Consider the following 14,481-nt stretch of genomic DNA (forward strand, 5'->3'; position numbering starts at 1 on the left):
CAACAACTTTAATGATCTCTTTCTCTTCAGCTGATTCAGTTAAAGCTGATTCTTTTAGTTAATGTACTTTTCGCCCACTATGTCACTGACACACAAAGACATTGCCTTAAAGAAGGTAGGCTCATTCTTTTCATCCTGAAACAAAGATGATTTTTTACCTTAGCAGGAAGTGGCAGGAGCCCCACCAATAATTTGGAGTTTATTTTGAGGGTTGGAGGAGATCTAGAGCTACAATTACTTAGAAGGAAAACAAAGCCAGGGTTTCAAGTTGATATTTTAGATTAAAACAATGTTACAAAGCAAATAAATGGCAAACATCTAAATTATAAATTAATCACAAGAAATAGTGTCAAATATGGCGAACCCATGATTCTGCATAATGCTGAATAACAGAAAACTAGCCCTTCCATATCCAATTTAAAGTAAGACAATGGCACGCACCAAAATCTTTTGCTCTCTTTTTAAAGGCCTGCAGTGATAAGGTTCATTGCCTGTAACACTACAAACCTCCCTCGTGTATATACACCCATGTGGAATGTCTCGAGTTTAATAATCCTATTGCTCGCCCTGCAATTACAGCCTGCTAGATATGGAAATGTAAGCTTCGCTTGACTTAGTAAAGATAAGCAGTGGGGTTCTTTAGAGATTTCAATTTGGTCTAAGCTTTCACCAACGAGAATGGATACATTGAACAAAATACAGCATTTATCATTAGACCACATTAGCATATTTTAGCTCTTAAAGCTATTGCTGGGTGATTATGCCAAGATTCAGCATTACTGGATATGCTGGTGAATGCAAAGCTATTCAAACCAATTGTATGCTGGGATTTGCAATGGGGAAATCCCCCTGAATTTCAATGAGGGATGGGTACCCAAATTCCTTAGGCTTTTGGAAAAGTTCAAGCATTCAGTAAAGCAGATGACAACCTGAAAGCACCGTTATATAAAACCACGCTGGGTTATTCAAACAAGTTACCTTCTCTGCTATCATGAAGTCATAGCGGAGTGACTGACGGGTACAAATGGCTCCCAGCAAAAAAACAAAGACCATGTAAAGAAACCACCTGCAAACAATAAAAATAAACTATTTTTTTTTCCAGCAAGACAAGACCATTGACAATTCTCCCTATTAGCAGAGCCAGGAGATGGTCAAGTACCCAGTACAAGCTGGGTCTTCAATCACTCTGCATGGGCTGTTCCTGCACGATTTAGCCTCAGGACTAAATTTAACACCAGTCCACGTTACTTACCCACTACAATGTACCAGGGAGAGCTGCAGCATGACGGTACGGTACCCCTGAGGGGAAACTACCTGCACTCTTGACGTGTGCATGGGGGGAATAACCCAGTCCTGGAGACAGACTTTTTAGTATGGCCTGTAGTGACAGGACAAGGGGTAATGGTTTTAAACAAAAAGAGGGTAGATTCAGACTAGGTATAAGGAAGAAACTTTTTACAATGAGGGTGGTGAAACACTGGAACAGGTTGCCCAGAGAGGTGGTAGACGCCCCATCCCTGGAAACACTCAAGGTCGGGTTGGACGGGGCTCTGAGCAACCTGATCTAGCTGAAGATGTCCCTGCTTATTGCAGGGGGGTTGGACTAGATGACGTTTAAAGGTCCCTTCAAACCCAAACTATTCTACGATTCTGTGGTTCTGCAGGTACACGGGTCTCCTCATTTGGCAGTAACATAAAACACCACAGCCAGCCTGCTCTACAACCTCAGTCATGATCCTCCTCTGGTGTCTTTGGCCTTTCCAGTACTCAGGTGGAGGCATAAGCTAGTCTGCCTGAAAAGCCCAGACAGCAGAGATATGAGTGACCACAGTCCATCCATCAGCGATACTTCTGTGTCCTGTGGAATCACCGCACTTAAAACAGGCACCCATTTCAGCAGGAATCCCTCTAAATTCTGAAGATCCTTGCTTTCTGTCTGAACCTTGGTATGCAATTAAAATTAATAATTTCAAAAGCAATTTATGTGGTAATGAAAGCAGGCAGGAAAACCTACGGAGGTCTTTTTTAACATGTAACAGTATTTTACTCCTGGAAAGCAGCATTTCCCAGGGGAGAGCACTGCTCAGGGATGCAGGGCTCCTGCATTCCCCTGGTCTTGCAGCAGTAGGTCACCTCACCTGTCTTGGCCCCATTTTCCCAATAACAAAAATTATATATTTTTTATATTTTGTATTTTTTATGTTTTCTATTTATATAGAAAAAGAAAGCACGTTGAAATCAACAGCAATAAGTGACAAAATCACGCGCCCCAAGCCTTTGAGAACTTTGCATCCCCCTCTGGGACAGCCAGGCTGCAGCAGCACAACCGCTCTAGCACCACCACACATCCCATCCGGCGGAAGAAGGACTGATTACATCTGCATTGATGAACCTCTTCTCTAACCCACCCAGAGTAGGTGGTGGTAATGAAGGATAATTTGAATGTGAGCCAGACTTTAATTTTCCAGATGGCTGAGTAATAAAAGGTTGATGGGAATATGAAATGGATTGGTCACATCCAAGGCAGTCTCCAAAGAGTAAATTTTCCCCAATCTATGACTTACGAGGTGCCAATAGCGGCCAGAGACCCCAGGGGGATGTTGGTAGCAGGCTTCTGGAGATCTCCGCTCATATTGAACCCAGCCATCACACCTGTATTTTGTAGACATAAATGCAATTTAGAGTTAATTTACGTTATAGCATATATAATACATATTATAATATGTAATATAATTTAATCATCAGTTCATTGATTGCTTCAGAACAGTAACTGTATCACTTCATTGCACTTCCACACACACGAATACTGGCTCCCATCGATTGCTTGGTTAAGAAACTGTTCCTGTCTTTAATAGAAGCAAGCCACCACTAACATATCTACAAAGAACCCTTTGTCCAGCCTGAACAATGCTGGGGGAGAAGGAAAAAAAAAACAACAAAAAAGCAGAAATCTGAACAAAACCCATCTTATCTTAATGCAAACCTTGCAGAAGACAGTGCTGTCCAATTGTTGAAAAGAAAAATGCTACTGTTCATCACGGCAGCGCATTCAGCAGGTGGTACTACCCCCACACACCAGATCCATTACAAGTCCCTGCATTCATGGGGGACAACTGCCATTACAAAACGGCCTGTCCCGTCTGTGTTTAATGATGATCACATGCGCATTTAGCAGAGGGAAAAACAGTGCTCAGCACGTAGGTGGCACCTTCCAGCCAGGGGATCTGCTTTGGAAGTAGGCATTATCTCTACTTTGCAGATAGGGAAATAGAAGCACCGAGAGGGCAAGTGATTGTCCCAGCATCACGTAGAAAACATGTGGTAGGACTAAGAATAAAGTACTGAACTGTTATTTTAGGCCAGAGTACAGGGTATTGTACAATCAGGGACACTCCTTTGCCTAAAAAATTACCATCTAAAGACACAAGAAAGGGAAACGGGATGGAGCAAAGGATTACAGTCTCCATGTTGAGGCTAGGAACCCAAGGCACAAATTGGTCAAGAGGCTTTGCTCACAGTTGAAGGAGAAGTCATACCAGATTTGGCAAGAAAACACAACTTCTCTCGTCACGTTATCCCACAACTTTTCCTAGAAGATTTCAGATATCTGCTCTAAATAAAAAAAAAAAATTAAAAACTCCGTGATTTAGAATCCTGATGTGAATTTGGACAATTTGAAGGCAGGACAGAAGAGCCTCTTTAAGACACTAACTTCTGCCCCTCGCTGTCCCACCCCTCGGATGTCAGACTAACATCTTCGTAAGGACACGTGGGCCAGGTGCCAGCCAGCAGCGCCCGTGGGACGGTCCCTGGGAGCCGGGGTGAGATCACCACAGAACAACAATGAGAAGGAGGATGCCAACGCCACGGCGCTCGCAGCATCTGCCAGCCCCGGCAGCAGGGGACCGACCGTGCGTCAGTCTGCCGCTCGGCTGCCAAGCCCAGCAGCCATTCCTCATTTTCAGAGGGCACAAGAATGGCGAAGTCAGGCCGCAAATCTGAGTGACTACAGCCCTAAATCAGTGACAACCCATTGCATTTTAAAGCTCAAACACTGATTGCTGCTTGGGAGGGTTTTCTCCCAAGACGAAGGGTAGACAGGAGCCGTGGGACAAATCCCAGGGTAAAAGGGACAAACGCAGCTCAGCCAGATGGATGCCTTCCCTACAGACCTTGCATGGCCACCACAGGACTGCCAACAGTGAGCAACGGTTGGGTTGCTCATAGAGGAACAGGGGCTCATCTCCCTGCTCTGTCCCAGGCTTTGCTGTGCGTTTTCATAGCTCCATCTCCCCATCTGCTCGATGGGAGTCGTAACACTTCCTATCCTTGCTGTGCTGCCGCGAGGATTACTCATTAATAAGCACAAGGCACTCGCATGTTGCCAAACACATCGGCTAAGCATCTAGGGCTTTATTTATTATTAATATTTTTCCTTGATCGTTGTTTTTTTTCCTCTCGATCATTCCACTCGGCAGCCATCTCTTTCTGTCCTCCTCTCCACCACAAAGCCAGAGCCCCAGGAGCTGGTCCCTATGGGCTCCTGGCATTCCTCAGCTCCTGGAAGAGCTGTCTTCCAGATTCAGACCAGATTTGAATCCTTGACACCACACTGAAAACATTACAAATCAAAATGAGTTCTTAATTTTCTCCTGGAAGACTATTGTGTGGCCGTACTTCTGAATAGCACTGCTAAAAGCCCGTCAACTGGTATGCTTTTCCCCAGAAAAAACTTCCAAGTGCTGCTCAAGCACTGCTCCTTTTAAACAGCTATACAATGGGCTTAGCTGGAGGTGAGAAAAGTTAGGAAGGCAGAAGTCCACGGAAATGGCCACAAACATCACGTTAAATGAAGTCTCTCTGAAGCACTCCTCGGTGACATGCTACTTTGCAATTCAGGGGCAAAGCAGAAAGCTGAGAATATTCTGAATTTTTCTTCCAAAGGGAGCAAACTATTGTCAGAAGGACAGCTGTTAATCTCGTGTGCCTCTTGGCCAAGTTTCCCAAACATCTGGCACCACCTCTAAATCTTCCAGCTTGAGCTTGACTCACCTCTTCCTCATCCAAACTCCTGCCTCAGCAAAGCACTGGGGAAACACCAAAATGGCATTTTCTGGACTGAATATGAAAAAAGTTGAAGACGTGCGAGTCATCGGCACAGCGATGACAGCACAGCCTAGGCCGCCTCATTGCCTCCCTCCCACAGACCCACGCATATTCAGGAGCAGCCAGGAGATGACCTGCCAGAGCCCACATAAATGGGATCTTGAGACTGACGATTGACCTCCTGCCCAGCAGCGACTCGGGGTCAGACCCAGGCCAGTGCACACCATTAGCTTCTGTCAGGACCCCCAGGAGGTCACTGGAGTCTCGTGGCTTCCACTGCCAAAGACCAAGGCCACCACAGAGGGAACCAACACAGATATCCTCAGCCCCTCAGGCCAAAGCCACCTCCTCCGTGCTGCAACTATGCCTCTGACCTGACTACTACAGAAGTAGGGACAATCTGGTAGTACAGACGTACGGACAATGCCAAAGCCACCTCTCCACCACGACCCAACAAGTAATTTTCCAGATAGGATAACAGCTGCCAAAGAGCAGTACCGAGAAAGTCTTCTGTGAGCAGCAAACTAGCGACCCCACCTTTCAATGAAAGGACAAACTGATTAATTTAAAAAAAAAAAACCCTAAACAACCTCCACCATCCATAGCCTCAGTCACCCCCTGCCAGAGAACTGGTCTGACTTGTGAGTAGCCACAAACAGCCTTTCCAGAGACTCTAGCTACTCAACAGAAGAAAACCCCTACACTTGCATATAAAATTCAACAACATAGAGAAGTTGGGACGTTCCTTCCTCCAGGCACAGACCCGTCCCTAGGGAAATGGCCAATCCCTTCTGAACTCAAGCAATCATATCTGCAGATTGTCCACGGAGAAAACTATCCACCTCTCTGTTTCAACGAGATAGCAGGCTGGATTTTCCACACTGGCTATTATCTCAGAGAGCAGCAGATAATGACAAAGCTTCTGGACAAGGAAGCATGAAAACACGGTCAACTCAGCCAGGAAATTATGGCTGAGACAGTCTGTACATTGCTGCTATTCCCAGCATAATCCTGTCCTGGGCATCATCCAGGCGGTGGATATGTGCATGAGGGGACCACCTACATTGTACATTAGACACAACCATCAGCTCCACCAGCTCTGGCTTCAAACTCCACCAGCTATGGCTTATAACTGTAGATATGAGCGCTTGCAAACACCCATTGCATTTTCCAGTGAATTTACTATAAAATATAAAAGGGTTTTTTTTTCCTTCACCCAAGAGATGAAGAATGGAAAATCTTAGATAAGAATTGTAGCTAATTTTTTAAAAGGGACAAATTCTCCACTGATGTAAGCTGGCACCTCTCCATAGACTTCAATGGAGTTGTGCCAGTTTACATCATCTGATAACTTAGCCCAAAACTTCTAAATCTATTTGCTGTCATTTTGCAAGCGCCAAGTACGGTTTATTTCAGAACTGGTTTCAGTACAATGATATTTTCCACTAACGCCACTTCAAACGTCGTTTTACTTTCTTGTGTCACATGACAACACACTTCTTTCATTAGACAGAAAACCTTGGGGATTTAGTAGAAGAAGAAAAACATTCTCTGCACAACAGAAATGATGTTTAACTTCATTTTAAAAATGCATTGACGGTTGCATGGCTGCTGCTGGGAGCTGAACATGGGCAGGCAGTTCCCAAGATTTCTTCCCCATGCAAGGCCCTGGTTAGATGGGTAGCTGGGTGTTTGCATATCACAGTGCAGCAGCAAAATGTCTGTTAAGAAGGTATTTACAAACACACAGAAAAACATCTGGGTAATGCACAGAATCTCTATAGGGGGATGTTCACAGCTTCCACAGCAAGTACGTTAGTCTTTTTGATTGAAGCCGGCAAATCTGACTCTTCCATGCCCATGCACTCCCATTTAGGCCAGCTCTAGATGTATGTTTTGGATCACTCATCTACTTCTCTATTATTAAATGACAAACTTGGGGGAATAAAGCCAGCTGCACCGCACATCCAGCTGAAATGCTTTAAACAGCTATTACCGAGGAAGCAAACGGACCAGCCTCTGCTTACCACCGCTCAACCATAAAACCGGGATAACTTCATTCACGTTGCTGGACTCGTACCAATAAAATACAGAGAAACAAAGAAAACAACCCAACCTGGAGTAAAACAATCCAAGGAGGATGCTCGTAGGAGGCAGCATGTCACTACCAGTCTACAGAAGGCTGGACAATCATCCCCTCCAGCCGAAGCACACACCCAGCTGCTCCTCCTGCCCGTTCGGTCCCGGCAAGGGTCTCCCCACAGGTCCTGCTCCCCTTCCCCAAAGTGGCTGCCCCTCTTTGCTTTTACAGCTGCCAGCCTGTATTTCTGAAGTTTCCGTTTCACTGCTATTTCTGGTGGAAATGGGCAACTTAAAACCACTTTTCAGTACATCCCAGAGACTAAACTTAAACCAGTCAAATTCAGATAACCATTTAAGAGAGAGGAAAGAGCTTATCCTGAAGAGATCAAAATAGTTTCACTTCAAAGAGGAACATTTCATCTCAGAAAGGACCAAACATCTTGTTTCACAATTTCCTAAACACTTTTTTAAGAAACTTTGTTATCAAAAGAGCATCTTAGATTGTAAACTAGCATATGCTAAAAATTAAAAAGATTTAATAATTAAAGATAAACAGAACATTGCTTTGGGTCAAAGAAATGTTTCAAACTGGCTCAAAGTAACCCCTGAAAACTAAACAACATGTTGTTTCACTGAACTCTCCCTGAATTTCTGTTGCATCTTAACGCAAAGGATTTTGCTTCCAGTGCTTTGGCCAGGTCACTGGGGGGGTTCCAGCAGAGGTGGGTACCGCTCGGGGACGGTGCTGGGCAGGAGCACAGGCTGGAGGTGACAGCCTGGGAGTGACGTTCACGTGTCCCTGCCGCTCCTTTTCATGCGGAGGTGCTGGGGACCGACGCTGCCGCTCGCTCGCAATCTGCATCACGCTGCCTGCCCTGCATCAGAGGTGCTGGCAATCCTGTCCCATCTCTCCAGCCTGCTATTAACGCCGCTGCCAAACCCACCCCTGACACGTCACCTCCGATCTCGCGGACCGCCTGTCCCACTGGCGGGCTCGGGCTGCGTCCAGTCAGCACCCGCAGTGCGGTGGTGGGAAGCAGCTCGGCTCCAGCACGTGGGACCCCGAGAAACCCGGGGTCCCCTCTGCAGCCCTAGCATCGCAGCCCCATCGCGGGGGAGGAGGCGAGCTGAGCCGGCGTGGGTCAGGCAGGACGTGGGGGAAGCAGCTCTCGCTCATCGCCCCAGTCCTGGGAGACGTGAGCTTCATTCCCAGCACTTCTGAAGTTGCACTGGGCTCCCCGTTTGCGATCTGCAGCAGAGAAGTCTTGACTCCCACCCTAAGAATTTCTTAATCAGATAACAAGTTCTTCCATGTAAAGCACGAACACAGCCCTACGTTTTATGAGGCTCCTGAACCCTGCAGCGCTACAAACAGCAGTAATAGGAGCAATAGCAGCGTTGTGCGGTACCATTGGCACCGCTACTCCGAAGGAATAATTCAAATCCTGTAAATAACCAAGCAATTAAAAAGAACACATGAAAAAGCTGTGCAGCAACCAAAGTAATTATACATCATCCCAAACTATATTTTCAGAGAATGTTTAACATTACTACTGGTATTACTACTGCTAACTAACAAAGCAACAGGCTACCAGGGCTTTAAATAAATTGTATCTATTAGCTTTGGCATTATTCCTAGCAGCCAAGCACTAGCAGTGATGAAGAACCATTTAATATGGTTAATCACGGTAATTTTCTGCACAGCTTTCTCATAACTATTCCTTCTTCTACAGCCAGGGAGCTGGAAAAAAACGCTTTCCTGCATCAGAGGCAGGGCTCACAGGGAAGGTCTCTTTCTTTAGCTGGGGGACTCGCTTGGACCAGCCAGAAAAGACAAAAAAGAGGGCAGAAGCCAACTTCTCCATGGTGCCAACAGTTCAGGCAGGTGAGTTTTCCAGGAGGAAGTCTACATGGAAGCAATAGCCAGCCTGATGAGCTGGGAGAGAGGATTTCAAAGGAAAATTTGAAGTCCTGCACTAGGAGCACCTGACAAAGTGACTTCTGCTACCAGAGCATTCCTCCAGTCCCATCTGTTTCACAAAACCCTTTAGTTTGTCTCCCTGTACCGCAGCAATTCTGCGAACAACTTCCAGCGAGTTGCTTAGAGCTAATCCTCTGAAAATTCATTCTGTAAGCCAAGGATTCATTGCTATGGAAACTGCTTATAATCGGTACTTTTTATAGCTTAAAAAACCCAGCATCAACAAAAGGTATTGTAATTCCAACTGATAGTTATTTCATTCCCACTGGAGACTGCCAGCTTTGGAAAGGGGACGTGGATCTTCCTGGTAATTTAAGGGAATGAATAATATGAAAGCATCCAATGAAGCTCATAAATGTGAACTCTGCTGACATGCAAAGATGCACCTGTGACACCGTGAAGAGAGCGGTGGGTCAGCACCATGAGCAATGGCATCGGTGCAGCTTGGTCACCCACCCGTGGTAAGGATGGAGGGAAGGCCCTCCTGTGCTCTTCCCACCCTCCCAGTGCAATCAAGTCGTAAGGCTTATCTAATAAGATAAATCATGATCAGCGCTTTTAAAAAGGCTTGATACCTTGTGGCCTGACAGCACTGGCCAAGATCAATGCCTGAGCCTTGTCCTTGGCAGGGAGGGATTTACACCACCACATCAACCCATAGAGTTGACCAGCAGTTTCTGAACACAGAGAGACAGAAGAGCACATTCAAGTGAACAGGACAGGAGTGTGCAAAATTTGAGATGCTGGAGGAAAGCCTGAACGTTTTGAATCGACCACATGAGTCTGCTACGGCCAAGTACGGTCCCGCTCGCCTCACCTCACAGCCCAGAGGAACTTACCTTGCTTCTGCTTATCTCTCAGATGTGACTGTGGTGGGAAAGAAGGGGAGGATAAAACTTAACTGTACCTGTGGCAGCTGGGAAAAACACTCCAAAAACAGTGAAGAAGGACTCCCCCTGGCTGTAGTCCGGCAGTGTGTTGTTGAACATAAGCTCTTCGGAGTAGCCGACGAAGCCGTGCTCTGCAAAGACATGGAGGGCGAGAGGAGAACCTCAGAAACCACAGGGACTGCAGGAGACCCTCCAGCCTGCTCTCGGCGACCACCCGTCCTCTAAACACGTGTGACAGCAGCAGCTGTTTCCAGAGATCGTTTGAAAGGACGAATGCCAACTTATTCAGTGGGGGGAGAAGGCAGAGAAGAGGTCGGTGTGGTTACAAGGGTGCAAATGCCAGAGAAAGGTGCAGCGGTGCAGGTCAGCACGTCGAGAGGCACCACCAGGCTGGGCGGCTCTCGCCAAGCCAGAACATGGATCGTACTGAGTCCTGTCTGCGAGCAAGCAGGACATCTTCCTGTAAAACCTGTCCATGGAGGAAAGCTGGCTGCAGGGATCTGCTAATATTTATACTTATTTATCCATGCCACTTTAATCTTCTTTCCAAATAGAGCAAAATTATGCTGCCATAAGACAACTGCATCCCTGAGCAAGATCTTGCACCGTATCCCAATTCTGTGTTTCTGCCAGTCAAGCTCCTGCACAGACAAGACCTGAGATGTGCCCATGCTGTGAAGCTGCTACTGGCACACCCAGTTTATACACTGGTTGCCAATGAGCCCAGAGCCAATAAAGCCAGTTTGTTGCAGGGTGGGGTCTCCCCTACAAGATGGGTTTCCCAGTGGAGGAGGAATAAGGTGCTCTAAAACTGCCCCCTGCCGCATTGTGCACTTACCCTCCTGATGCCATTGCTCTCCCGTTGCCACGTTATCATCTCCGAACCAGGGCTGTGCATCACAACCAGCCGCCCCAATCCCAAATCTTCTGCAGATGTTTATCACAGTGCCACAAGGAGCAAATGCTGAGACCCTGGGCCGTGCCCCGCTCCCCACACCGACTTCTGCCAAGTCTTTCCAAGGTCATACACACACAAGTTTTACTTTCCAAACAAAAAGTTTCACAGAAGATGGGAGAGAGGGGAAAGCAATGGGTAGGATATCAATGTCATGCAACTGGTTTACTGGGTATGTAATGGAGGATCCTGCTCCCTCACTTCACACTGGAAGGACAGGTCAAATTCTTCCACAAACCTGGATTTGTTAGGAATAGTTGAGCCTGACAGCCGACGTGCCAGCAGGACATTAATTAGGAAAGGTTTTAGATGGTTATAAGTAGAAAAGATAAATCATGAAAGCAGGTTAAGGAATTAATGATACGTCTATGAAATTAATAATTTCATTTTCAACAGGCAACACCGCTTTTTAATGGAGTATCTTAATCTGTGGAAACTTCTCCTCCCTGTCAGTAATCCAAGTGCTCGTGCCAGCTGGGGGTGGGAGGTGAGCAAAGTCGGTTCCTTTTTTTCTCCTGCCACTACAATCTATTTCCACAAGACATGTGACTGCAATAACTTAAATTTTCTCATTAGCAGGCAGGATGTTGTTTATGGCTGCACAGGGTGATGGCCAGAAATTAAAAAAAGACTCCATCAAAGCTGTCCCATGCCTCAAAGACAACATTAATGATGTTTGGACAATAGATTAAACCGGAAAATTAAATCAGAGCTCTGAACGCAAGACATATCCATTTAAAGTCCTAGAATATAACTAACCACAGAGCTTTGAAGTTGCCACAGAAAAATCATATAGATAATCAAAAGTTTCCTACTACATCTGCATTCATTGTGTTGCCCAAACATGGATGGAAACACACTGATAGAAGAGGTCTCCTGCTGCTAGGCTTTTTAAAAGCACCAGATATCTTCACTAGGAACAAGTCCCAGACGAGATTTAAAGGGAATAAGCTCAGCGCAACACACTGACCTCTGGACCTCACAGATGTCTGCAGAAAGTGCAGCTTCTGGAGAAAAAAAGGGGGGATTTGTGTAGCCTGTACGTTCCTGAGAGACCAGACCTGAGTTCCTTCAACTGGAATTCGTGTCCACAACGGCATGGACATGGGCTGGCTGCAAAGTTCCCACCAAACTGCTTGAGGAAAATTTTGGTCCCTGGCCAAGGGATTTTTCACAAAGTATGTGCTCCTCACAAAAATGTTAATGTTTCATTAGTAAAACAAAAGGAGTTGGCAAAATATTCATCTCGCTCCAAGGAGATCTGCAGACCTTCTCCAACTTGTGCTTTTCAGCAGCAGCATCAAATTTATCTATGTCACTCTTGACCAAAGTTTGCCCCACCAGTTCTCAAAAATCTCCTGTGAAGTGGACTCTAGCCTCTTTTGATGGTTTACTCTCATATTTTCCTGTCTTTATCATTTAGGTTTCCCCTACTGTCTAACCAAAAGCACCCTGTTTGAAGTTCATGATGCTATTTCTTGCCTGATCCATAAGCTATTTGCATATTTTAATAGCATCCTTTCACCTACTGGAAACAGTCCCCATCCTGCACTGGTGCAGCTGACAGCTTCTGTCAGGCTGTAAAACTTTATGTTTGTCTTCATTAAACCACAAATCATCCTTTTCACACCACCTCCCCAGCTTGTGCAAAGTCATCTGGAAGTCTGACCCTCTCAGCCAGGCTGCTGCGAGCCCTCGCCAGCTGGGGGTCATCTGCAAATTGAATCTGCATAGTCTTTTTTCCATCATCCAAGCAGTTAAGGAAAATACCAAATAACACCAAACCAGACCCTTGCAGAACCTCACCAGGCACAGCGTCCTGCTTTGCAAGTGAACCATCTCCAACCGGGGTCTTCCAACCAGGTTTTGGGGCTATTCAGCGATAGGCTGATCCAGGTACTTTGGGTGCCTTATGTCTCCTTTCTCATCCAAAAGATCAAGTATACAACCAGACTACATTTTCTGTGATACCGTTTTGGCCATACCATGGCCAAAGAGAGACCGTGACACCCATGAGTCCGACGTCTGACTGCAGCTGTGTGCATCTGATTCCTATTAATCTTAAGAAGCCAAACGATCTCTCATGCTCCATCCATTCATCTGCTCTTCCCTTTCCCATTTTATTCCCTTAGGCGTAAATCCTGGGTGGAAGAGACAAAGCCCAGAACCATGGCAGATGTCACTGGAACCGCACAAAATGATGGCCGTGGATTTGTTGAAAGAGCCGCAGGATGCGCCTACCACTCTATCCCACTTCTGCTTCCTTTCCTCGCGGCTCTGGCGGGCAAGAGGAAGCCCGGCCATTCCACATTTCCCCTTTATACAGAACCAGAAGCTTTCTTGTCTAATTGAAGAAAAGTTCATCCAAATGTTACTTGCTATTGCAATCTCATTTCTCAGTCAATCACCCTCCCGTGAAGCAAATCTCACGTCCCGTTTGATCGGTTTTACACCAGGATTTGCCATCGCCATCAATTCAAGCAAGCTACCGGCACATGACGGAGGAGCTGAGAACAACACACTGTGAGCATCTCCTGGCTGCCCTCATGCCTGCGACCGGAGCGAGTCGTCTGTGACCCTTCAGCTGTCATATTAATGGGACTAATTGTAGCTGACGGGGCAATTGGGCTGAAAATCATCCAAAACAAAACAGGAATCAGCAACTGAGACCAATCGGTTAAACCAACAGAGCACTCGGTCGGTTGTTCACAGAGTCAATTATCCACATCCCATTGAAAGTGCACTTCAAAAGGACGAGCTTCGGAAGGAGGAGGGAAGGAAACACGATAGGGTCTATATTTGGCTCTCTGATCTCCAAACAAGGCAAGATCATTTTATTAATTTTTTTTTTTTTTTTTTTTTTTTTTGTGAGAGGATCTTTTCCTCCAGCTTACTGCTGGGTACATGAGATCCAAGCCCGATTCCTCCCTCCTCACTCATTACAAAATGTTTGTCTGACAAATTTTGCTCTCAATTAATTTATGCAACTCCACAGCCTCTAAATCCTGCCTTTAATGATCCTGCTCTCGGTTGGCTTGCAGAGGGCTGAAGTGCTATAAACAATCTTCCCAGTGTCATGCTAGAAGGAAAAGAATCCAGTTCCTTCTCTGTGCCGTGTCAGCCTTATGGGAAATGCACAATAAAGAGTGGTAACAATTTATTTTCATCATTAGATTCTCAATAAGGAACAGGCAAATAATGGGTTTCTCAAGTGGATGAGCTGAAGTAAATAAACAATGGGGAAAAAAACTGACTTAGAGCAACATCTGAATTATTCCTGTGATTTTTGACAATTAAGTCCTTCCAGTGGCCCTTATTAAAATGATATAATAATTAAAAAAAAAACCACCTAGCAAGTTTCAAATGGAAGAGCTTCCAGGATGAGCATCTTCCATTCATAAGCACAGGGGGACTACAGGGGGCTGCACATCAGCCTGATGCAGGCAGAGGAGGAGGAGGAGGAGGAG

The 14,481-nt window shown here is 45.9% G+C and overlaps 1 protein-coding gene across 1 annotated transcript in view; it reads right to left on the minus strand.

Annotated features, from left to right (window-relative positions):
- Positions 1-14,481, minus strand: part of SLC12A8 (solute carrier family 12 member 8) — a 58,315-nt gene that overhangs the window by 14,429 nt on the left and 29,405 nt on the right. The window contains exons 6-8 of the mRNA XM_075028827.1: positions 10,077-10,190; positions 2,565-2,652; positions 979-1,066 (exon numbers count right to left, since the gene is read on the minus strand). Coding sequence (XP_074884928.1) covers positions 979-1,066; positions 2,565-2,652; positions 10,077-10,190 — 290 coding nt within the window. The remainder of the gene's footprint in view (positions 1-978; positions 1,067-2,564; positions 2,653-10,076; positions 10,191-14,481) is intronic.

Source organism: Buteo buteo, chromosome 5 (assembly GCF_964188355.1).
Source record: "Buteo buteo chromosome 5, bButBut1.hap1.1, whole genome shotgun sequence".
Taxonomy (NCBI): Eukaryota; Metazoa; Chordata; class Aves; order Accipitriformes; family Accipitridae; genus Buteo; species Buteo buteo.